The sequence below is a fragment of the Pan paniscus genome, chromosome 18 (genome assembly GCF_029289425.2).
Source record: "Pan paniscus chromosome 18, NHGRI_mPanPan1-v2.0_pri, whole genome shotgun sequence".
NCBI classification, from domain to species: Eukaryota; Metazoa; Chordata; class Mammalia; order Primates; family Hominidae; genus Pan; species Pan paniscus.
In genome coordinates, this window is record NC_073267.2 from 26,154,871 (window position 1) to 26,181,574 (window position 26,704).

At 36.8% G+C, this 26,704-nt stretch overlaps 1 protein-coding gene across 27 annotated transcripts in view; it reads left to right on the forward strand.

The window, feature by feature from the left end:
- The window catches only part of TNRC6A (trinucleotide repeat containing adaptor 6A), a 211,906-nt gene that overhangs the window by 134,069 nt on the left and 51,133 nt on the right, over positions 1-26,704 (forward strand). For 21 of the 27 annotated variants that reach the window (XM_024925876.5, XM_055100441.2, XM_063598578.1 and 18 more), the window contains one exon: positions 7,493-7,514. The exons of 5 other annotated variants lie outside the window; for them this stretch is intronic. In XM_024925876.5, coding sequence (XP_024781644.4) covers positions 7,493-7,514 — 22 coding nt within the window. Of the gene's footprint in view, positions 1-6,663; positions 6,769-7,492; positions 7,515-26,704 lie in introns of all 27 variants that reach the window. One more of the 27 variants, XM_055100444.2, reaches the window with a different exon arrangement.

The window sequence follows — 26,704 nt, forward strand, 5'->3', positions numbered from 1 at the left end:
TTACAGATTTTTAAGGCATTTATTTGATGTAATGTTTTAGCTTTAATGGAGATTCATTTTAATATTTAATGTCTTTGAATATGCATATAAAGTAACTTGCTGAGTTTGTACAATTTAATGCATATTTAATCTTGTCAATAGTTTTTCAAAGGTAAGTACATTTTATAGATCTTTATCTTTCAAATAGCTGTTCCTAGGTGTTTCATAATATATCATTTTATAAGTGGGAAGAGCATGGAATTTGTAGCCAAGTTGAGAGTATTTGAAATCTCACTCTCCCACATAGCACATAGAATGGTGTGACTTTAAATTTTATTTAGCCTCTCTGGGCCTTAGTTTCCTTATGTTTTGTTAAATGAGGGTTGAATTGAGATGATGTTATTATATGTAATACAGAAATAGAGTATTAAAAGAAAATGTAATAGACATAATAGGAAGTAAAGTGTCAGTTTCTTTTTCCCTCTTTATTTAGTACCTGGGCTGATTTTTAAAGTTTGCAGTGTACATTAGCCTTAAAATAAACCTTGGACATTGTTTACTGCAAGGGAATTCTAAACTAGCTAATTTAGTATAGGAAACTATAATTAAATGCAAAGTAAGTTAAAATCTGTAATTATTAAAAATTTTCCATTTAATTGTTATATACTAAACAATTGTATTAGTATTGTTAATACTAAAAACTGATCATAGTTAGCTAAATGGGCACTCATCTCCTACTATGTCAAGGTTTCAAGACATTAAAATGCTCTAAAAACCTAGTGAAATTACTGTTTCAATTATCTGTTGTAATGAAAAATTATTTTAATTTCTAATATATGCCTTTTTTGAGCCAGGCATTGTGCTAGGAACTGGATGTAGACTATAGCAAGATACTTATGTCCACATTATTTAATAGGGGAAAACACAGGCTGTAAAAATGGCAGGTGAGGCATTTATGGGGAACTGTTGCAGTACAGAGAGAGAGGTGCATAACTCAGGCTGAAATGGGGCAGAGGGACAGAGAAATTTCCTTAGAGTAGAAATTAGGTGAATAAGGAGCAGAATAGAAAAGGATTCCAAACAGTGAAAACTCAGAAATACTTGGTAGCCTGTATGCATTAAAGGATGGGTTTTGCTTGGGGGAAAGGGAGGGAACCAAGGGTAGAACTCTGAAGAGTTGAACTAGGAAAGGCTAGGAGGTTTTCTCAAGGCTTTGGGGAAAATGCTGAAAATGTTTTAGTAGAGTGACATAAAAGTTTGTATTTTAGTATGTTTACCTTGGAAAATTGTGGAATTGGTTTAGAGGGGGTAGATACCAGAGTGTGAAATACTGGTGAAGGGACTATTAAAGTAATCCACAGAATTTGTTTAAAGGATATAGAGGGAGAGTCAGCTTAGATTGACTCGCAGGTTCCAGATGAGTGACTACATTTGAGAGGAGTTAATCAGGCTAGGGGATACAAAGAAAGGAGAAACGATAAATAATTCAGTTCTGCATGTCCTGAGCCTAGGGGTGTCATCAGCAAGTATTAGGGGAGGAGAATTAAGTATGAGATGAGAGGAGATGATGTGGCCCTAGCCACCTGCCTTTTGGTTGCTCTTAGGGGTGCCTGGGAAGGGATGCATAGGTATATGCCATGGTTAGGGTTTTGGTAGGCTTCTTGTGGTTTGGCATTGACGGATGCCTTGGGCCTCTGTCAGAGGCTGTTTATGTAGGACAGTCTTTGCAGTCTGGTCGGTCATTGCTCGGGATTTCTTATGAGAAAGTTGTGTCCTCTGTAAGTCTGAGGTTGGGGTAAAGGCTTATCAGACTCTTGTTCCATGGTGTGAAAGACCATTTGCCCAATGAAAAGAGCTTCTAAGAAACTTAAGAGGTTTATTGAAAAGGATGGTTGGATATACTTTATGTAGATTCAGTAGTTTGGCAAGCATCTGAGTGTTGAATTAGGCTCTGTTGGTCCCTGTGTCTAAGGAGTTCAAGAATTAGCTGATAAGTCAGAATGTATGTGAAATGGCTAGAGAAGAGGCCTAAGACAATATATAAGTGTATTTGTTTGGAATTTATTCTATTTACTGAGAAATTTTAAGAAAGGGAGGGGTCACTTGAATGATGTCTTTAAATATTGTATTTTTGTGAATATAATTTTAAAGTTGTAACATATACAGCAATGGCTCTAATTGTTACAAGTAAATCTTTACATTCTTGTATAATCAAATCTCTAAATCACCAAGTCAGTATAAGTGGTCACTTATGTGTAGGCAGCTTATAAATAGCCTGTAACACATGAGTGGTGATTATTGTGCCATTTGACTTCTCACCAAATCTGAAGTGACAGCTTTTCATACTGTTGCCCACTTCATTCCTGTCTCACCCCATGGTTCCAGTCTCTCACCTCAACCATGTCCTTACTAGAACCATCATCAGAAGCTTAGGGATATAAGAAGTTTTTCCTTCTTTTGCCAGATCTTCAGCACTGATAGGGTATTCCTGTGTGTCTCATAGACACATCATAGTATCTACCCACTGAACACAATATAAAGGAAGGTTTAATACCTCTAATAAATGTTAAGTTTAGCAGGCTAGGCCGCTACTGTAAATTAGACTGTTCTCCAAATTTCAAATAATCAGCTTACAACTGAATTTGAATACAACCTGTTGGTGAAGTGAGGACAGCTGGTATTTCCATAGAGTGTTACCAGATAGCTCTTGAAAAGAAAAGAAAACCCCCAGATGACACACTTATAGCCCATATGAGGAATTATGAGTCACAGGGTTTTTAAGACAGGTTTCCTGGAACTTGTCTTTTGTCGCTAGTAGAAGCCAGCAGGTGTATCCAGGCAGATATCTACATGAGCCAGGTGGGCAGGCCCGTTTATATAAATGTTGGCACATAAACTCACTACAGTAAAAAGTATTTTATGTAATTTATATTTTCTTATTTTTGAAAAAGGCCAGATATTATCTGTTCTAATACATTTGTTCATTTTTAATATAAGGAACCTAAGCATCAGAATGAATTAAGTGATTGACCTTGGTTTTATCATGGTGACAGAACCAGGAATATAATTGAAATCTCTCTCCTCCAGCTGGTGCTTTGCCAAAACCCTGTGCCATGACTTTATCCTTTTCATGCAGAACATTATCTTATACTTTGCTTTATTTTTTGTCATTTAAAGGTGAACTTTAAAATTGGGAAATAATATATTTGATAATTTTTATAATAGGGTATAAGATAGGTTCTTATGCCATGAATACAGAAAATGCATACATTTAATGGTCCCCAGTAACCACTGTGGTTTTTTTTTAAATTAACACCATGGGTTATTTTCTATTTTAAATAAAAAGCCAGATAACACAACTTCCTATAAAAACAATTAGACTCCGACAAGCCTTACAACGATATTTTCATTTTGATAGTTTTTATTATCCTATCATTTAAATATTAATTTACATATTTAGATTCTTTAAAGAGCTTTTTCACATTAAAAACAGGGTGATTTGTATTGTATTTCAGCCCCAATACATTTCTAATTAATATGGAGACCGATGACTTTTGTTCTTAAAATTTTTTGAAAAGCCTTTTCATCAAAGATTATGTATAACACTCTTTTCTGTTTCATATCTAAGAACCAGGGCTATTATTTTCTGATCCTTGGGCTTAGAAAATAATTTGACAGAGCATGGAAATGTAGTTTCCATACTTTAAAAAAAGGAGGGGGTGACAGTAGTAGCAGTAGGTTACCATGGATTTCTCTCCAGGTTCTGTTTTTAGAAGAAATTTCTCGAAGGGATCTTAAGGGAAATGTAATGAGGAGGAAAATAGAGGTTGAGAAATAGGTTAATTATAGAGGGGTAGTTTAGTGTAACCTTTACTTTAAGCATGCAATTGTAGTTCCTAGAAAGCATGTAATCGTTGAAGGCCGAGGGGAAGCAACAATACAAGTTGGGATCTCTTGGTGTTGAGAATGTTTCAACATCCATGGGCTTTTTGCTGTTACTGTGTTAAGAGCTGAAGGGATTTTTATAGGTGTTATTGACTTAAATATACCAAATTCAAGTTTAAATGAGACCTAGGTTTTAGAGAGCTTCCGGCTTTATTGCCATTTTTGAGGATCATATTCAGCAGCTTAATTAGTAAATTTTCTCAGTAACCTTGGTGGTAACATGACCAGGCCTGAGTTGTGCTCTCATAGAGGGCAGTTAGGTGTTCTCTTACAGTCTTGCCCCTCATTGCACCTTACACTTCTCTTTTCCTCTTTTATAAAACTCATTTTAGTCAACAGATCTGGATTCTAGACTGAGTGCTGATTGCTAAGTCATAGGAAAGCTCTCTGAGCACTAGGTATCTCATTTAAAATCAGTGAATTGAGCTAGATTAATTCTTTATTCTTAATGTTAGGTTGTAATACTTGGCACTGTTAAGACATTGTAGATGATTAGAAAAAAAGAAAAGCAAGACCTGGAAGGGATGAATGTAGAGTCAGCTTATTTCCAACAATGAGAGCCAATACTGAGCCAAAGCATGGGCAGATAGGGCTGAAGATAGCAGCCGCCAGCGCCACAGCAGCAGCTGATGTCTGCTGAATGCTTTCTATATGTCAGGCTTTGTCCTAAGTGCTTTTATATGAATTAAATCCCTTTAACCTTACAACTCTGAGGCGGGTGTTTTTGCCACAGTTCTATAGATGAGGAAACTAAGCTTTAGAGAAGTTAACACATTTGACCATGGTCACACAGTGTAAGTGGCAGAGCCAGGTAGGCAGTCAGGCTTTAGATCCTGAGGTCTTAACGAAGTGTGCTTCAGGACCATGTTGTTGGTACAAGCAGTGCAGAGCCTGACAGGCAAAGCAAGTGGAGTGCTGTGCTCTGCCACTGCACTGCTGTCTTCAGTAATGAAGGAGGCAGTTGTGATCATTGCTGGTGGAACCATAGCTCAGATTTTTTTTTTAAAGAATAATGTATTAAAAATGGAAATCATTTTGCTTCTAGATTGGCCAGAATCTTTTAATTATCTGTATGAGAGGATTTACAGTGATACTTCACATTTGAAGGGGTGTTGTATAGTTTTTCAAAAAAAATCTTTCACATTTTATTATTTGACCCTCATAATAACCCTGAAAGGTAAGCAGGACAGTTATTTTGTCCATTTGAGAGATTAGGAAACTGAGACCCAGAGGGTTTAAATGATCAGAGCATTTCAAAGTAAAAATAACCAGATTAATTTTAATATATTTTATATAACCTAATATAGCTAAAATGTTACTATTTTGACATGTCAGTATAAAGTATTTTTAATAAGGCATCTTGTGTTCTTTTAAAAATACCAAATATTAGAAATTTGGTGTGTATTTTGCTCATCTCAGTTCAGACTAGCCACATTTCAGTCAGTGGTCGGTAGCCACATGTGGCAAGTGGCTATTGTTTTGGATAGTGCAGACAATTACTCTTAAAATGACTGACCCCACCTGGAAAATTCTTTTTAATAATTTGAATAATATACTAGGTCTCCAGACCAGCCCGCAAAAACCTGTTTTAAAAAAGTGGAACTCTTAGTTCCGTTTCTTCCCATTCCATGAGGAGCTCTTGGTTTCTATACTACTACTTTCATTCCTTGTATACATTAAATCCGATTCTTAGGGGCAGACACACCTTAGGTGTCTCCATGGGGCCATTCTCTGTTGATGACAGAATACTGAATGAGGTTGACCATTGTTTTAAAGCAACTTTTTCCAAAGGAGTTGTATAGCATATATCCTTTATGTTGTAAGGCCTAAAAGAGCAACATTGTATACTTTGTTTTGTGTTGCTTTTTTGTAGAGATGGGGTTTCGCTATATTGGCCAGGCTGGTCTCAAACTCCTGGCCTCAAGCATCTGCCTGTCTTCTGCCTCCCAAAGTGCTGGGATAACAGGCGTGAGCCGCACCTGGCCTACTTTGGGTTTTTATGTGGTCATTGTTTCTATGTTCTGAAACTTAGTTTCCATTGGAAGTAAATTGTGAAAGAGACCAGGAGAGTGTTTTTTGTTTGTTTGTTTGTTTTGTTTTTTTTAAGCCTTTCAACGTGTAAAAGAAATTTTCTGCTAGTTCTTTGGCTTCAGAAGATTATGCATCTTATTGTTTGACATGACATTTCTGATACCTAAAAGTGTTCATGACATTTCTGATACCTAAAAGTGTTCATATACTAACTTCTCTCTAATAAGACTTGTTTTTCTACTCTCAGATTTTAAAAATGATTTTCCCAGAAACAAATGAAGTGTTGTTAGCTAGTTGACTGGTTGTTTGGCATTGTCTTTCCATCAAAAATTTTTTTTTTAATTTAAATTTTGATCCATAGAGTAAAAGATGAGCCTCCATTATTTTGTATTTCACTAGTGCTGTAAAACTTAGCAAAGCACTTACGTGGTGGAGCAAGACTCCCTGGCTTTCTGGGGCAAGATTAATGTTTGGTGTGGCTTCAATATTAGGGTAGTTACTATAGCTTTTACCCATATATCTATAATAGTATAATTTAAAATGGTATTTTTGATAACAGTAATTTCATATAACTAAGCAAAATGAATTATGCCCCATGGCAGCTAAGAAAAGCTTTATTGCTATTTAGAAACAACAACTGGTTATTCAGTTACTAATTATTCAGTCTTTTCTCACCTCCCTTCCTGTTCTTCTATCTGTTATTTTCAGGATTCCCATAATATTGATCTTGATCAACAGATTGATGTTTTGCTTGGGTTTTTCTGTCTGTGGTTCTTTTTGAAGCCCTTGGGAGTTTGAGCTAGTCACCTCGAGGTAACCCTGCTGTCCTCAAGCCCCTCTCCTCAGTTGTGGTGTCAGAAAATAAAGGAAGAGCAGACATTGGAAGGCAGTGAAAGCAGAGTTCATGTCAGTTCAGCTTCTGATCACAGTAATTTTAACAGATTGTCAGATGTATCAGAAGTGATAAATTAGTTTGAAATTTTTTTCCACTCAAAAATACTTAGATACTTAAAAGTTGACTAAGTTTAATTGCAATAGCAGCCTAACCTCCAGGAGTTAAATTTCTTACTAATTTGGCTAAAGTGATTATATATACAGCTTTTCTTACAGAAAACCTAATTCATCTTTTTATCACTTGTAACAATTTTTGAAGCCATTTAAACTTGCAAAATATATTAAATCCATTAAATGTAAAGGTGACAGTTTGTATAAAAATCATTTTTAAAGGACATGAGAAAAGTGCAGCTCCCATTTAAAAAATTATATACTGTCATACAGTGATGTCTTCTATGCTTAGTGTCACAAAAATTAGGTATTTTAAATTAATAAACATAGTATCAGGGATAATGGGGCACATCTGTGGGAAAAGCATGCTTTCCTTGCATATCTTTTCCTGTGCAGTTCATCTATTTGAGAAATTCCTTATTTAAATAAAGGTGTATATGTCTTATATTAATATATGAACATTTTATCATAACAGTCCATTTCTTTCAGTTTCATATTTACATTGTTTTTTGTTTGTTTGTTTTTATTTTAGGCCACTGAACAAAAAATCAAAGGTACGTTGTTTAAAGCTATTTTTTATCCCTTTTTTCATTAAAGCAAGGTTGTTTATGTGCATTTTTGTTCACCTCAAGGATGGGAGAGAGAAGAGCATGAAAGAAGCAGTTGGGATTAGACTTCTTCAGTAACATACCCTGGGGTCGTCCTTTGGGATTTCATGGTTATTGTGGTGTATGTGACCACATTTAGAGTGCACTGCCTCAGACCTGCTTTAAAGCTGTGTCATAGGATAAGAGTAAGCACTGCTTCCTAATGTACTCCCTTGTTTTGACTCTTGGGGCACAGGCACCTTTCCTTCAGTCTTCCTTCTAAAAGTCTTCTTGTGTGGGGTAACTTCTAGGACCTCACTGTATCCCTTAAGAGTTCTGCCTCCTTTATTTCTTGTTCTCTGAAGAATGTCCCCCATTCCTTCTTATAGACAGATAGTGACATCCATCTCTGTATTATCCCTTAGAATAGTAGATTGCAAACCTTACACATTGTGTCAGGTTTGAACAGCACCCATTAGACCCCAAGCAAAAGACATCGGAGTGATAAGGAAACAGGACACTAATTCCTCTCAGATCCTGAATCAGGAGTTCTTCACCCTCCCAGGAGCTACTTGGTAATAAAGGTGTAAAGCTCTCAGGTGCTGAACTTATTAAGCCTCAAGATTCTGAATTTTTATTTTAAGCTCTATCAAAAGTATAATCTTACCCCTCAAAAAAAAGATGAATAAAGGAATGAAATGGTTCAAAGAAGGAATGAAATAGTTCAAGGATGATTCAAGACACAGAGATAAGAAATAACATGATGTGGCTTGCAGTGGTGGAATTCCATAACATGATGTAGTATGCAGTGGTGGTATTCCTAGAGCGTTAAATATTCAGTGATAAGTGGGCAGGGTTGAGGCTGAAAAGATAGATAGGGGCCAGGTCAAAGTGGGTTAATTTATGTGCTGTTTGTACCAACAAGCTTGGACTTTGTATGTGACAGGCAGTTAGGAGGCATTCAAGACTTAAGCAGAGTGACATGGTGCTTTGTTTTACTTTGTTTTCCACTTTTTAAAGCTATCAACTACTGTACGTGGAAAGTATTGGTTGGAAGACAGGTAGGGATTTGAAAGGTAGAGCTAAGAGAAGAAAGACATTGTGAGCAGAGGAGGCAGGTAGACAGCATGGGGAATACGACATGCATCTTTTGTCTCTAGAGTTGGGGGGAAGTGACTGAATATAGGCCTGGAGATAGAGGGAGCCACAGGGCTTCATGCTGGTTAAGCCAGCAAAGGTGTTTGGATTTGGAATGTCATGGTCATAAGCTGTGGAAATTTAACTTTGCCAGTAGTGCCTAAAGTCACCAATAGAAGCAAGATTAGAGAGGGTCATGAGGGTTTGAACTGAGGTCTTGGCAGTAGAGGTAGAAGGTGGGTGACAGATGTGTGAGGGATAATTGACAGGACTGGCAACTGATGAGATCAGAAGAGGAGTTGAAGGCGCATTTGTGGCTTTGAACTTGGAATGTCTAAGACAGTTACAAGGATGCGGAATGTAGGGAGGAACATTGCCAAATTAGTAGGAATGTTACCAAATTAATTTTCCTAAAACTCTATTTTCCCCACCCCTCTCCCCCACATAGCAATGGTAAGTTGTCCCTATTTGTTCTTGCTTCAAGACCAAACTCCTTTGCTTAGCTTTCAAGGCCCTCATTAATCTAACCTCCCTTGACCTAACCAGCCTGTTTCCCATCAGTCCTTATACTTTTTAGAGCATTCTTAGCTCTTTCATGTTCATTCTTGTTTCTTTTTTATTCAATTTATCAGCCAAGGATGTCTTTATCAGGCCTTTCAGCTTTCCTAAACCTCTCAGAGTTCATCCTTGAATGGGTCTCTCCAAGTACCATTGATCTCTCCCTTTCCAGTTTCTTAGGATGTTATAATCTCAAATTTGGGCACTTGGTTATATTCTTACATTTTTGACTGATCCGTGGATATTTGTTTCTTCAACATCTTTGAGTACCTAGTGTTTATATCATTTCTAAATGTAAATAATTTTCTTCTAGCCTTACATAAAATATGAACATATTTAGTCTTCTTGTTTTTAGATTTTTCCACAACTGCGAATGATAGGCTGAGTATATGAAGGTCACTTCAGAATACATTTTGTTGTTTTGCCAGTGATTTCACTCATGTCATCCTTCTTTTCACGCTGTCTCTCTTCGTAATTGTTCCCATTATTTCTGATTCATGAAAATGTATTGTTTTATTTCTGTGCTATGTATTTGTCTAGGTAGTATTTATAGTTTGGGGTTCACATAGTGGTTAGAGATTACAAACTGGAGACTTGAGGGGCAGATGTGGCCTACTTGGTGGTGGTGGTGTTTACTAAACTTTGTATTTTGGAATAATTTTAGATTTACAAAAAAGTTGGAAAGATAGTACAGAGACTTCTCATATACGCTTCATTCAGTTTCCCCGATTATTAGCATCTTACATTACCATGGTACATTTGTCAAAACTAAAAAACCAACCACGATACTAACCTCACCAGTTTTTCCATTAACGACTTTCCATTCTAGGATCCGATGCAAAATGCTGCCTTGCATTTAGTTGTCAGGTCTCCCCAGTTTCTGGTTTCTGCAGTGTTTTTATTGTTATCCTGTACATTTTAAAATGACTGCCAACATTTAAAAATCAGAAGAGTCTGCCTATTCCAGAATTCCTGCTTCTCTTACAGTTCATAATGTCAGTATGATTTTTTTCTCTTTCTGTGTTGTAGAGTCTGTGTAAAGACCAAGTTTAGCCACATGTGGCTGTCAAGTACTAGAAATGGAACTGTGACTGAGGAACTAAATTTTTAATCTTACGGGACAACATAGCTCTAAAGTGTAATGGGCAACATAATGACATTCTTGAAAGTTTTATTCTTGTGACTTCAACTTTGAAAAACTGTAAAGAACATAAATATTTGAATATTTAAAAAATCTTTTAAAATATGTCTCTTATGAGTATGTCCTTGAAACAGCAGGAGAGTGAAGTGCTAAAAAACTTCAGGTGAGGTATAGGGATAGATGGATAAATTTTAAGATGCCCTGTGGTATGTATATGTAATGTAAAGGCAAGGAAAGAGCTAATGTTCCTTCTTCAGAGTGTCCTTGGGAACTTGGTTGAGAATAAGAAAATTTTTTAAAAAGTTTTACAACTCTGGCATTGACTTTTTTTTTCTTTTTTTTTTTAAGGAGACAGGGTTCGCTCTGGAGTGTAGTGCACAATCATAGCTCACTGCGGCCTTGAACTTCTGGGCTCAAGCAATCCTCCTGCCTCCTGAGTAGCTGGGACTGTAGGGGCAGGCTGTTTTTTTTTCTTTTTCTTTTTTTAAACGTGATCATGCTACATTACCCAGGCTGGTCTCAAACTCCTAGACTCACACGATCTTCCTGCCTCAGGCTCCTGAGTAGTTGCAACTGTAGGCGTGAGCCACCGCAGCTGGCTGACATTGGGTTTTTTGGGAAGCATGTTGATTGTACATTCATTTCAAAAGAATAAGTAAGCACTGTTGATTTTTGACAGCTAATTTTCTCTCTCTCTCTCTCCTGTCCTCTTTTTCCTCTGTCTCTTCCCCTTCTTGTCTCACTCCTTCATATCAGTGCCAGTGCCTTTTTTGAGTGATTTCATGAGCAAGGTATCTTCCAAAGAGTAATAAACCCCTGAGCTCCTAAGGGAGTTATGGGAAGCCCGGGGAGATCCTGGTGGGAAACAGCAATGGAGAAAAAAGGATTGAGATTTTATTTTTTGGGTGATAAAATAGCGAAGTTTAGTTTATTACTGCCGTTCTGTTTCTGGGTTAATTAAAAACTCATGAAATTAAATCAACATTTATACATTTTTTCCTGCCACAATTGGCACAGTTATTTTTTATCAATTCTAGCCTTAATATTTGTTTTTCTGTCAAACACAATGTTACTACATCTGGGTGATAAAAATATTCACTATCTATTAAGTCAGCTGCATGTCAAATCATATTGTAGACATTATTATAGCTGACTTAGAGCACCTTCTATGTGCCAGGCACTGTGCTTTATTTCATTTAATCAAGGAAAATATTCTAAATATTTAACCACTAATAATGAATGGGTATCAGCAATTCAGAACAGGGTCCTAAAAGCTTCTTAATGTGCTAAGAGTTACTTTAGTTACTGAATTTTGGAAATCTTTGGGATCCAGGACAGGGGCTGGGTATTCTGGGACTCACGTAGTCTATATTTAAAAATTGATGTGAGAGTAGGCCTTCAGTGTATACTAGCACAAGGTAAGTTTACGTTTAATCCTCTCAGCAGCCCTTTGAAAGTAGATATTAGCACCACTTACAGGTGAAATTAGGCTAGGAAAAGTTAACTAACTTGCCCAGGTTATGCAGCTAGCGAGTGCCTGAGCCAGAATTTGACTACGAAGTTGACTGGGCTCTACCGCTTCTGTTTCTTTAAAAACAGCCCCTGCAGTTACATGGAAGACAAGAAGCGAAGGACACACCATTGCTCATGCTGCAACAGTAGTCACTGAATAAACTAAAACAACTCATTTTTTAAAAGGAATCCAGAAAGATCTTGGAACAGATTTTACAGTATTTCTCTATTGATTAAGCGTGTAGATTTTTTTTAAAAAAATTGTAGCACCAGTATAATTTTGTGAATCAGAGAATTTGACAGCTTTGTGATGGGTGAGGCATTGGCTCTTAAATTGTTTATTACATCTTTGGTTGTTGATGAAAATGAACAAGAGTTTTGAGAGCCAAGCAAGCAGCTGATTCTAAAATCTCCTGCATGCTTTGATCTCTATGCAGTAAACACTGATCCTTCTGTGGAGCAAAACCAGAGTACTAAATTATGTTCAAAGTGTTTTTTTGCTACACCTGTAAGGAAAATGTAATGACAATTTTGCTAAAAAAGAACCCTTCATTTCATCATTCTTCAAAGGGTGGAGGACCCTTTCTGAAGGGCTTGAATAACAGTTAAATCCTTTTCCAGTATGCCTGTTGACCAGTACATTTGTTAAAATCATAGCACACAGTTTAGCCTCTAGAATGTGACTGAGATGGCTAAGTTTGTGTTGAAGGAAGAAGTTTTTAGTTTGTCCCCTTCTCATTAATAAACAGAGCACCTCTTTACTTTTTCCTTCAGTCATCACTGCCAGTATCATCCATGTTTCACTATCTCATGAGGTCATCTTGAGAAACGAAGGAAATGAAAAATACTTACGTAATAATCCATTATTCTAAACTCAGGTTTCATAAAGTGACATTATTTCCTTCATTCATCATTCATGAAATACTTCTGTTTGCCTACCCTGTTTTATGCAGTGTTATGGTCACTGGTAATAAGCATGAACAAAACAACCCCCAGGTTCCTGTTCCCACTGCACTTCCATTCTCATCTTTATTTTAGTAAAGGTAAATATGTGATTAAAGGCCTTTGTCATTTACCTGTGATCTGAACTTATCACTCCATTTTCTCCATAAGATCTTGTTTATTATATATATTTAAGGTGTACAACATAATGTTTTGGTATGCATATGCACAGTGAAATGAATACCACAGTCAAGCAAATTAATATACTTATCACCCCACAGTTAACCCTGTTTTTTTGGTAGAAGCACCTAAAACCTACTCTCAGCGAATTTCCAGTATACAATACAATATTATTAACTATATATCAGATCCCTAGACTTACCCACATACGTGCAACTTTGTACCCTTTGACCCATATCTACCCTCCCTAACCACTATTCTGTTCTCTGTTTCTATGCATTTGACTGTTTTTTTTTTTTAAGATTCCACTTGTAAGTGAGATCTTGGCAGTATTTTTATTTCTGTGTCTGGCTTACATCACTCAACTTAATGTCTTCCAGGTTCATCCATGTTGTGGCAAATGGCAGGCTCTCCTGTTTAAAAGCTGAATAATATTCCTTTGTATATATTTGCCACAATTCTTTTCTTTTCTTTTCTTTTCTTTTTTTTTTTTGAGACAGAGTCTTGCTCTGTCGCCCAGGCTGGAGTGCAGTGGCATGATCTCAGCTCACTGCAACCTCCACTTGCCGGGTTCAAATGATTCTTGTGCCTTAGCCTCCTGGGTAGCTGGGATTACAGGCACGTACCACCACACCTAATTTTTGTATTTTTAGTAGAGACGGGGTTTCACCATGTTGTCCAGGCTGGTCTCAAACTCCTGACCTCAAATGATCCGCCCACCTAGCCTCCCAAAGTGCTGGGATTACAGGCTTGAGCCACTGCACCCAGACCACAATTTATTCATCTTTATTTATCCATAGGTTGTTTGTTTCCATATCTTGGCCATTGTGAATAATGCTGGCATGAACATGGGAGTACAGGTATTTCTACATGGTTCTGATTTTATTTCCTTTGGGTATACAGTAATCCCCCCGTATCCACAGAGAATCTGTTCCAAGCCTCCAGTGGATGCTTGAAATCTCGGATAGTACTGAACCTCATATATGCTATTAATAATATGCTTTTTCCTATACAACATACCTATGATAAAGTTTAATTTATAAATTAGGTATAGTAAGAGATTAACAACTAATAATAAAATAAAATAGAATAATTATAATGATCTGTTGTAATAGTTATCAGAATTTGGTCCCTCTCTCAAAATACTTTATTGTACTGTTCTCGCCTATTTTTGTACTGTGGCTGACCATGGGGTAAGACTTTGGAAAGTGAAATCTTGGAAAAGGAGGGGGACTACTGTATACCTAGAAGAGGAATTGCTGAGTCATATGGTAGTTCCAGTTTTAATTTTTGTGGGAATCCATAAGACCTTAAGTTTCCCAATTACAAGCCTTCTATTATAACGAATTTCAGGAACTTTGATGGCTTCATAGGGGTTACTGTACTGCCTGGAAATTTCAGAAGAGAAAACTGAGGCTCAAGTAGTTTGTAACTTCAAGCATGTAACCTAATGATACACAGAGAAAATGATACTTGCAGGGCCATTAGGGTAAACAGAAGAGGCCACTCACAGCTGAAGATGACAATCCCTGAGAGTCAAGTCTAGTCACCCCATTTCCCTATAGCCTGTTTCCATCACACAGGTTGGGTAGTTCTGCTGTTACAGTTGGGGCTTAGTTCACTGTTTTTCTCCACAGTCTACATAGTAGAAATGATTTTTGTGTTGTAGGGTGGTATTAAGTAATAATACCAGGATTTTAAATGTGCTACGGTGATTTTTTATGAGATATTTAGAAGGCACATGTGCACTAACCTCTTTAAAATAGAAGCATAGGTTCATACCGGTTAAGAATTTACTAATGGCAGGTATTTTTCTTCCTGTGGAAGATGTCTTTGAGCTATGTAACAAATAAGATTTGTAGCTCTGCACTAACAGGATGAAAAAAAAATGGCCTTCCACTTTCATGGGAAATAGTTAATAAAATGATTATTTTTAGGTAGATCATGTAACAAAGTCACTATTTTTTCTTTCCTCCTATTGTGAAAGGAAAATGATTTCCATAGATTTATACATGTAAGTCTAGATTTATGTACTCAGGGAGGCTATGAAGAATGCTAAGGAGACCCGTTTTGGCTTTAGGCAAGGATTATTTCTAGCAAACGTAGATTTGTTGCTTTTAAATACTAATACGTTATTAAATTTGGTAGAAATTTATGTCTGATGAGACTGATCTACAGGACAAAGGAAACAGGAAGTAGATATGAAAAAAACATTAATGGCTATGAAATAATTTTTAAAGTGGTTAATCGGTAGTTAGCCCTTTATTTTTAGAGAGTTTGTTTTTGCCCTTATAATTAAGATGAAAATAATGTATACTAGAAGGAACACTTGTTTGGGAGTCAGATTGGGTTTTAAATTTCACCTCTGCCATTTACTAGACGTTCGAGCATGAATAGCTTTCTGAACTGCATTTGCCTCATCTGTAAAATGGGAATAATATTTCAAATTTATGGACTCACAAAGAGAATAAAGAGATAACAGATATGTTGCCTGGCATCTAGCTGATACTTGGTAAATTTTAATATCCACCATTGTGGTTTTGCAATATCCTAGCAACCTTTCAGTCCCTTGAAATGACATGCTAGCAGTTTCTCCAGCTAATTCAGGGTTCCTCCATACCCAGATGTGATTTGCTTTTGCTTCCCATTAAAGTAGAACCCAGCCCAGCAAAGGTGAATCACAGTGCAGTGCAAGGAATAGGTCTTAAAACATAAGGATGGGATCTATCAACTTCATAAATTTGGCAGGCCAAAATTGGTCTTTTTTCTTTGACTTGTATTTATTTGTTTGCCATGCATAATCACTTGTACTTTTTTCTTTTTATCTTTTTTTTTTTTTTTTTTGACGTGTAGTCTCACTCTGTCGCCCAGGCTGGAGTGCAATGGCGCGATCTCAGCTCACTGCAACCTCCACCTCCCAGGTTCAAGCGATTCTCTTGCCTCAGCCTCCTGAGTAGCTGGGATTACAGGCGCCTGCTACCACGCCCAGCTAATTTTTGTACTTTTAGTAGAGACAGGGTTTCACTGTGTTGACCAGGCTGGTCTCGAACTCCTGACCTCAAGTGATCCACCTGCCTCGGCCTCCCAAAGTGCTGGGATTACAGGCGTGAGCCACTGTGCTCGGCCACACTTTTTTCTTTTTATGAATTGCCCATCCTTACTATTTGCCCATTTAGTTCTTGGACCTAGAGTTTTATTTAGCAGTTTACTTGAGCTCTTTGTATAATAAACTCATTAGCATTTCATCAGATGTATTTGATGCAAATATTTCCCACATTGTGGACCATATCGTATACATGAAGTCATTCTGAGGATGAGATACGAGGCAAGAATATCTAAATTTTGCCTAATCCCAGGTGCCCCATTGGGAATACATACGCTGAAGATGCAAATACATGTTCAGAAGGAGGAAAGCACAATTAAATCACATTTGTACTATTAGCTTGGACTTCAGTCCTAAACTCTAGTGTGTTGAATGCTTCTCTGTATTAGATTTAGCATCCTTAAACTAAAACATATCTTTCCTTAGATTAGGGAAAGTCGAGGTGAGGAGGGTTGGGAAGGTTGGGAAGGAACAGAATGGATCCCTTTAATTTGTTCTAAAGGACAGGTATTTTCCAGTTTCCCTTTTAAATTGGAATATACACATTTGAAAAAATACACATCAGTATTTTATCTATTTTATCAAATGTATTTTTTATTCTTAAAGTTCTTGACTAATTGCTATGCTGAGAAAACATACCATTTTTCCAGATTTAGAAAATAGTTTGCCCATGTTTTGTAAAAGCTTTTAAAATCTCTAGCATTTTATAGTATTAATTGTTTAATTTAGCTGGTTTATTTTTATACTGTATATTTGGGACTTTTTTCCTAATTTAAAAAATCAACTAACCATTCTGTATTTCTTAACTAATTTATATCTTCAGTGATTTAATGACAGTTTCTTTATTATTAACTTTAGGGAATTAAAAACTCAGTGGGAACTAACTTCTACTTGAATGTTCAGGTATTATGTTTATGTTTTTTCTTATTTTTAAATTTTGAGTCACAAATGGAAGCTGAAGCTCTCTAGAGATTGCTACAGTGTCTTCCAGAACTGTTTTCCAGACTTACTCAGACATGAGAACCCCATGTGATACTTGTTTTTAAATATATGGATTCTGATTAGTAAGTGTAAGGCTGAAGAATCTTTTGCTTCTAAACAGTTCTAATAAGCAAATTTGAAGAGAGCCATTCTGTACTTTTATGTTATGGAAGAGAGATTAATAGGCAATCTGAATTTTTTTCTTTTAAAAAGTGTGCCTGGGCCGGGCGCGGTGGCTCATGCCTGTAATCCCAGCACTTTGGGAGGCTGAGGCGGGCAGACCACGAGGTCAGGAGATTGAGACCATCCTGGCTAACACGGTGAAACCCCGTCTGTACTAAAAATACAAAAACAAAATTATTTGGGCGTGGTGGCGGGTGCCTGTAGTCCCAGCTACTCAGGAGGCTGAGGCGGGAGAATGGCGTGAACCCAGGAGGTGGAGCTTGCAGTGAGCCAAGGTTGCAGCACTGCACTCCAGCCTGGGCAACAGAGCAAAAAAAAAAAAAGGTGTGCCTGAACCTGGGAAATAGACCTTTGATCATCACACTTTTCTGAATTACATATTTGGGCAAGACTCAAAGGTTCCATTAACCAAAGATATTGAAAATAGCACAATGTGAATATTGTGGGTATCCTCCATCTCAGAAAGAGGATCCTGTGCTTTACAACAGACATAACTTGCTCATTTTGCTGAAGAGCAGAATTAAGTAATTGGGCCATTTCATCTGGAATTCCGGAATTTCATTAGTGAAAAAGCTCTGGGAAGTATATTATTCAATGATCTTGACCTGGGGGAGTGTATCAAGACAAATCAGCTGTGTTTCTTTTTGTGTTGGTAATTTACGGTGGGTAGTATTTGGGTAGAAGATAGAGTCCAGCTGGCCGCAGTGGCTCACCCTTGTAATCCCAACACTTTGGGAGGCAGAGGCGGGTGGATCCCTTGAGGTCAGGAGTTTGAGACCAGCCTGGCCAACACAGTGAAACCCTATCTCTACTAAAAATAAAAAAAATTAGGTGGGCGTGGTTTCTCACATCTGTAGTCCCAGCTACTCAGGAGGTCTGAGACTTGAGAATCGCTTGAACCCAGGAGGCGGAGGCTGCTGCGAGCCGATATCGTGCCACTGCATTCCAGCCTGGGTGACCCAACAGGACACCGTATCAAAAACAAAAAAAAAAAAGAAGAAGAAGATAGAGTCCCTTGAGGAAGCAGAGCTAGGTGCTTCCCTAAGGCCCAGGAAAATATATACTTCCTGATTTTCTAGAATTTCTGAAGTGAATTAAAACTAAGTCATTTTGCTTTAATATTTATTTTAAATTTGGTGTCTGATTTTTAACTGATTAAGATATCTTGCTATTTGGTATTTTTAGGAACTTTTCAATAGAAATATTAAGACTTACTTGTGTAAAATGTAAGTAGAGTTATATTTGATATCAGTTTTTAAACCTTAGTTTTTAAGTTTTTAGACAGCCATTTAATTCAAATGACTTGCTAAGAATTGGCAGGAGTTAATGGATTGGCAAACATTTAGTATTTTCCAGATCAGCTACTGGCACTTACAGCTGCAGCCATTTACTACAACAGAAATTCTAACACCACGTCTTACGTCTATCAGCTTAAAAGCTAGACTTTCCCTCTCTGCCCCTCAGAGTTCCACAACCGACTGAAGTTAGTACTGGACAGGGGATGTATATTATACAGAGGAAGTATGTTATAAATCATCCAGCATGCTTATTAATGAGCAAGAAGAGGATTTTTGTTGTAGTACAGTGTTTGGCCATGTTTTAAATAAGTTTGATTTATGAACTCACTTTCATTGAATAGAACTGCACTTTGCATTATTCAGCTACCTGACTTCTTTGCCCCTTGCAGTCCCTTAAAATATAATGAGATAGAATTCAAGTTATTGGGCCTCAAATACAGGTTGGAAGAAGTTGTCAAGCAGTACTTTGAGAGCAGTAAAATGTCACTATGCTTTTCCTTCATTTTCTACTGAAAGCTGCAGAGTGGGAAAGCAACAGAAGTTGGAAACACCTCTCTTTTGGAATTTTCTTGGTGTAGAAAATTTTCTAATCTACTTTGAAGTTCTCATCAGGTTTGTGACTTGAAAATCTGTGCCCCAGTGTGATAATGCTGCTGCTGTTCAGGAAAGCTGGAAGAACTGATTGCACCCAAACTTGTTTGCTCTCCCTCTGATGATTAGGCAGATTCTTTCATGTGAAAATTATTGAAAGCTACCTTATTATTTTAGTGGAACAGCTAGAATCATTGATTTCAGAGTTTACAAGTAAAGAGAATACAATTAGATACTAGAAACTAACAATAGAGAAGAAAGAAATATGTGATTTTGCCTGAAAAACAGTTAAATTTTAAATGTGGTAGGTTATATATTAACTTTTCTTCTATCTATAAGGCTTTTATTTTTTGGCTCCTAAGAGTGTAAAATATTTGCCTGTAATATTTTAAAGAATTCTTATTAAAAAGTCTGTAGATGACACTTTTAAAAATATTTGAGCAATTGTACTTTAAGGATTTTTAAAGCATCAAACATTCAGAGTTAACCTGTTAGAGCGGTAGAAAGTTTGTCTTGTGATTTTTAAAAACCCTTCTTGATAGTGAATTGTTTCAGTACACCTTTGTCTTGGTGATAACGCCTAATCTCATTTGAGAAGGTAAAAAAAAATTTTCTTGGCTGGGCACGGTGGCTCACACCTGTAATCCCAGCACTTTGGGAGGCCGAGGCGAGCGGATCATGAGGTCAGGAGATCGAGACCATCCTGGCTAACACAGTGAAACCCCATCTCTACTAAAAACACAAAAAATTAGCCAGGTGTGGTGGCGGGCGCCTGTAGTCCCAGCTACTCGGGAGGCTGAGGCAGGAGAATGGCGTGAACCCGGGAGGTGGAGCTTGCAGTGAGCCAAGATCGTGCCACTGCACTCTAGCCTGGGGGACAGAGCGAGACTCTGTCTCAAAAAAAAAAAAAAAAAAAAAATCTTAATTGCAATGAAAGATACTTAGGAAAATCCTATGTTGTTGCTCTTACTTGAGAATAACATTTTCTAACTGAAGAGCTGTCATTGGTACACTCCATCTTGTCTTCTAGGAGCTTAACCTGATGGTTTTTTGTTTTCCTATATAACGACACATATAGAAACAGCAATTTTAAGGTAAATTTAAAGTTTGCCAAGAGAAGTATTAAAATGCACTGTATATTTTATAGGTGTTTACTAAGTTATATTTTCTAGAGGTCAACTTAGCACTCCAGTCTCTTAAAGTGACATCATGTGTTAAAGCAGCATTTTGTGTACTGTATTTCTGCCAGTGTTTTAGAAGATTTACAAAGTAGCCAATGTGAAAACTATTATACAAAGTTAAATAGTAGACTTTGACAGATAGGAATAATGTAAGGGCTTGAGGTATTAAGGCATGTAAATTGATGTTTTGGGGATTGGTAGATGATTGTTGGCTGGTCCACATTTAAATTCTTTCTGTTAAACTTGTAGATAGTCAAAGTGAAGTTCATTAAATATTTTCTGAAATCAATTTATTAAGGTGACATAAAGTATTTTAAACATTTAAAGAAGTATTAATTAAAATGGTATTACAAATTTAGAACTTGGTATATTTAGAACTTTGGTTATATTGTCTGTTCTTGGGTTTTCATGTGAATATAAGACAATTGCTATTTTTTTTCAATTAAGAGGCTATTTTTTAAAACAGTTTTAGACTTACAGAATGATATGTTTTTATATAAGAAATATCAAGAAAGCTTGTAGAATAGCAAAGCTTAGCAAAAATTAATTTGTCTTATTGGTGCATTTCATTGTTTCTCAAAGTGGGGGGTCCTGATTTGGAACACAGACTAGGAAAAGGTAGGGTGAATTCTTTGAATAGATAATTTTTCCATTCTTAAAAGTTTAACTTGTTCATTTTTGGACCAGTTAAAATTTTTTTCCCATTTCTTTAAAACTGTGAAATAGATGGGTGGGGTCACAGTATGACCAAAAAAAAAAAAAAAAAAAAAACCCTAAAAATAGAGCTCTTTACTAGATATCTATGTTTTATCCTAGCTAAATGAAACTCTTTTCCATTAAAATCTCTTTTGATATGGACCAGGGCAGTCTCAGGGCTAATTAGAGAACCTTCTCACATTAATGATCTCAGTGGCTGGTCTTGTCCTGCTCTCTCCATGCCGGCTGTAGGTGTTTTTTAGAGCAGAGATTTATTTAAAACTATTGATGCATTCAGCAGCATACTAACCAGTGACCATCATTCTTACTTACTCTTCCTCTTGATCATTCTTTCTCTTTTCTTTACTGGTTCTTCATTATTGCACCTCTTGAATATTGATATTCCACAGTGTTTAATCCTCAGTATTGTTCTATCTTGTTTTGTATAGATCCAGTCACTTTGTGTATGCTTGGCAATTCCTGGATTATTCATTCAACCAGCATTTGCTTTGCTTGGTTCAGGAAATGCTAGTGATAAAGTGAAGGAGAAATAAGAAACCAGCACTTACAGAGCACATTGACTGCATTGTAAGGGATTTGTAAGAGTTTCATCAGAATAGAGGAGGGCAATCTGGTTGTCGTAACATAACATGCTTCTAAGATATGCCCAGTCTGGGGGTGGGGGAAATTAGATGTTTTCTAGGCAAAAAGGACAAAAATATTTGCAAGAAAGGTATCAAGGCATTTTGAGCAAAAGAAATAGCATGAAAGAACGTGATACGTTTTGGGGAATTGCAAGTATTTGGTGTGGTAGAAGAGAATGCAGTGAGTGTGGACATAGCAGGATATGAATCTGGAAAAAGGTAGAGAGGGGCCATGCCAAGGAGTTTAGAAAGGAGTTCCAAAAGTGGTTTTATGATACACATAACTTGGGGCAGGTAGATGATAGATTTCGGGATGCGTGAAAGTGGATGGGGCAGGGATCAAGACTTGAGCCAGGCCTGCAGTCCCATTAGGAGGTTTTTGTGAGAGTAAATTGTTGAGGGCCTAAATCAAAGGAGTGGCGTTGGAGACACAGGATGCATTTGAATTTGAGGTAATCTGTTGGGCCTGTTGACTGACTAGATACAGGGGAGTAGGGAGAAATTGAGGAAGAAATTCCTGCTTGAGTAACTACATAGATAGTTAAGCCATTACCTAAAATGAAGTTTCTCTCCCGTCACTCTGGCAGTTATGACTTATTCTTGCCTTTACTTCCCTCCTTCTATCTGCTGCTTAAACCCATTCTTAGGTTTTGTCATTTCTTCCTCTGCAACTCTTTTCTCACCTGTATGTTGAATCTTAAATCCATATTTTTAATCCAAACTTTTTTGAACTCCAGAACCATTTATTCAGTTGCATCCCGTGTGTGCACATTCTGTAGCAGTGGTTCTCGAAGTTTACCTGAGGACAGGATCCCTAGGAGGCTCCTCAAAACTCTTTCATGAGATCCATGAGGTCAAATCAATTTTCGTAATAACAGGAAGATTTATTTGCCTGTTTCACTTTTATTATGAGTATATAGTGGAGTTTTCCAGAGGTGACACAGTGTGGGATATCACAACAAATTGGATGCAGGCGCATATGTGATAATCCACCTGCCTTCTGTTAAGCCAGATGTTAGAGAGACTTACAGAAATGTTAAACAGTGCCATGCTTCTCGCTAATTTTGTTATGGAAAATAGAATAATTTTTTTTAAGTGTATGTATGTTCGTATGTAACAAATTTATTTTTAACTCACTTAAAATATTTGTTTAAACTTTTATTATGGTAAATGTATATACAACACACACAAACGAAACCTTTTGGAGTTCTCAGTGTTTCAGAGTATAAAGGACCTTGAGACCAAAACATTCGAGATGTGAGTCAGCAGAGGCAATGTGGTTAAGTGCCTTGCCCATGGTCATATAGCTAGTAAGTTGCAGAGCTGAGATTTGAATCCATCCAGTCTTTTGAACCTATACTTCTTGTCCTGGGACAGTTTAGGTAAGATTAATATTACATGTTTCTTGAGGATACACACCCATCCACACACGCCCCCTGTAAAGTTATCTGAGCCTGGTGCGTGTTATGTTATGTTATGTTATGTTACGTTATGTTATGTTATGTTTTATGTTATGTTATGTTATTCAGGAGTTGGGGCCTTACCATGTTGCCCATGCCTGACTTGAACTTCTTGGCTCAAGCGATCCTCCTGCCTCAGGACTACAGACATCTGCTGCTGTGCCTGGCTTTTTTGTTTTTGTATTCCTGGTGTGTTTTGGAGGGATAAATCTTGGGAGACCCTTTCAGAGTTTCTGCTGTTATACTATAGGACCTTCTATTCCTCTGTGAGCCTATTTTGGTAAATTATATTTGATAAAGCAGAGTTTGGAAAACTACAGTCTGCAAGTGAAATCTGGCCCACTGCCTGTTTTTGCATATGCAGTGTTACGAAATATAGTCACATCCATTTGTTTGCATTTACCTGTTGTCTGACTGCTCTGGTGCTACACTGGCAGAGTTGAGTAGTTGTCACAGATTCTGTGGTCTGCAAAGCCCAAAATATTTACTCTCTCATCTTTACGGAAAGAACTTGCCAACCCCTGTTGTATAACATAGTTCAATTTAGTTGGGTTTTGTTTTACTGGGATAGATTGTACATAGTATTTTCTTGTCTTTTGATAATCTCCACGTTTGAATTTGTGTCTTTTTCATTCCCAGTGCTATTTATATCTCTTGTTTTTATTCCCATTGTTTGGGATGACCAAAATTTAGCCTGACTTATTGGCAACAGTGTTATGTTGGTGCTCCATCTTTTACTGTGCTCTCCAATAATTTAAATGCGATTAGATTTAGAGATACATGTTTCTTTTTCTTTTTCTTTTTTCTTTTTTCTTTTTTTTGAAACAAGGTCTTGTTGTTGCAAGACTTCGGGAGGCAGACAGTGAGCCAAGATCCAAGATCGCGCCATTGCACTCCAGCCTGGGAAACAAGTGCAAAACCCTGCCTTAAAAAAAAACACTATTAAAGGCCATGTGCAGTGGCTCCCAGCACTTCGGGAGGCCAAGGCAGGAGGATCACCTGAGATTAGGAGTTCGAGACCAGCCTGGCCAATGGCAAAACCCCATCTCTACTAAAAATTGAAAAATTAGCTGGGGCTGGTGGCACACACCAGTAATCCCAGCTTCTCCTCAGGCTGAGGCATGAGAATCACTTGAACCAGGGAGGTGGAGGTTGCAGTAAGCCAAGATTGCACCACAGCACTCCAGCCTGAGCAAGACTCTTGTCTCCAAAAACAAGTATATACTAGTGAAAAAGAAAAAGTATGGTAGTATTCATCAGGGAAATTATCTGATCCTGATGGACACTTTCATAAATTTGTCTTATTTCTTCTATGTAAACTAGTTAATCTATTTAGATTTCCTGCCTCTTCTATGGTCAGTGTTAAATTACTCCCTCCTCCAGCTTTTCAAACTATTTATAGATTTGAACATAAATATATTAATTGCCAAAGGTTATTTTTTTCCATTTTCATTTTTTTAATAAAGTTTTAACTATTCTTTTTCATAGAAGCATGCCTTGGATTATATAGATTTACTTTAAAAGTCATTGATCTCTCTTTTATATTTACTAATTCCATCTTTCTATTTCCTTTACTTTAGTGTGTGCGGGTGTTTTCCCCCTTCTTGAGTTGGATTATTATGTTCTTGTTGGAAATAAGGCTATGAATTTTTTTTGTGTGCACTGGTTTAGCTGGATCTTAAAATGTATTGTATGCAGTGTTTCCAGTATTAATTTCTTGGTAACCCTGTAATTTAGTGTTTATTTCTTCTTCATCTTGAAATATACTTTTTTCTTCTTTTTCTTTTCTGTTTTTAGCTGCAAAATTTGTGTTACGCAGTTGAAATTTATTTAAGGCAGATTTTTATTTGCTAGTTTTATCATTTTAGTGACATTGCATTGTAATCCAGAAATATCCACTGTATTATTTCTAGCCTTTGCAATTTATTGATGTTTTCTTTGCTGCTGTATGGCATGTATGTGCGTGTGTGTGCACGCGTGTACATGCATGCATGCATGTTAACCTATGATTGTTTCATGGGTATTTGTCAAAAAGATGTTACCTGTTTTCAAGATACATGGTTTTGCTTTTCTCCGGTTTTTTCTGTCTCCATTTATTTTGCATGTTTTGGTATTATGAGGCTTAGCATATGAAAGTGCTTAATTGCTCATATCTTTTTAGTTTTTTTATTATGAATATGAAATTTGTCTTATCCTTTATAATGCTTTTCTCTTTGAATTTTATTTTGTCTGATATCAATATTGTTTTCATTTTAATTTTCTTAGCCTTTCTTGGTTGTATATCTTCCTCTCTACTTTTTTTTTTAACCTTGCTGCATTGTTTTGTTTTAGGAGTGCTTTTTGCAAAGTATATTGTTTTTCCTTTCTTAGTTTAAGAGGCTTTATCTTTTAACAAGTGAACTTAACCCATTCACATTTATTGTGACACAGATAATTGGGGGCTTCTATTTAGCATCCTAGTTTGCATTAACCAGAACTTTGAAATTTTTTAAAATTCCATTTTCCGTGTCCGTTGAATAGATGAAGTTTTCTAATTTTCCTTTTTCCCCCCTTCCAGTGGTTTGGGTGATTATGAACATAGTTAACTTAAAATTTTTAACTACACATAAACCATGCCAGTATTAGTCAGTATTGGTATTTGTTACCTAGCAACTCCCACCTACGTTCACTGTTTACTCCTTCTGCACTCATTACTTCTATGTCTTATTTTGTATCTAAGATTGTACTTCAGATTAGCTTCATGTAATAATCGGTAGTTACATTGTCTTGATGTCTTTACTGGTTTTAATGAAGCTTTCTGGCCCCGGAAATGAATACCTATCTCAGCTTTGTATTCCACATGGTACTTTACTGATCAGAAGTACAGCAGTTACTTGAGTTCATGCCTTCATATAGATCATTCACAGTTTTTGTATATAGGTTTTCTTCTGGTTCTTTGATAAATAAAAAGCATCTTCCTGCTCCTTTCTCACAGACTTTGTTTGGACCTAAAATTGTCACAATTTTTTTTTTAATGTTTAGATTTTTAAAGTAATGAAGTAGCAACAAACCTGTATTACAGCAGCAGGTAGCTGCCACCTTAAGTTGATGTTCAATTGCCAGATGCCACACTAAGTCCAGTACTAAGCATGTAAAAGCTGAGTCAGCATTTTTATGTTCCTCATAATGTTACATATACAGTTGTCCCTTGGTATCTGTGATGCATTGGTTCCAGGACCCCCAACAGATACCAGAATTCATGGATGTTCAAGTCCCTTATATAGAATGGTGTAGTATTTGCATATAACCTAGACACATTCTTCTGTATACTTTGAATCATCTCTAGATTACTTACAATACCAAATATAATGTAAATGCTGTGTAAATAATTGCATTGGTTTTTATTTGTATTTTTATTTTTGGTTTGTTTGTTTGCTTAGTATTTTTGATCCATGGTTGGTTGAATCTGTGGGTGGGGCACACATGGATGTGGAGGGCTACCTGTACTTTATCTTCCTTAGGTTTCAGAGGTACTTTAGAATATTCTAGTGCCATATTGTCTTCATGAAGT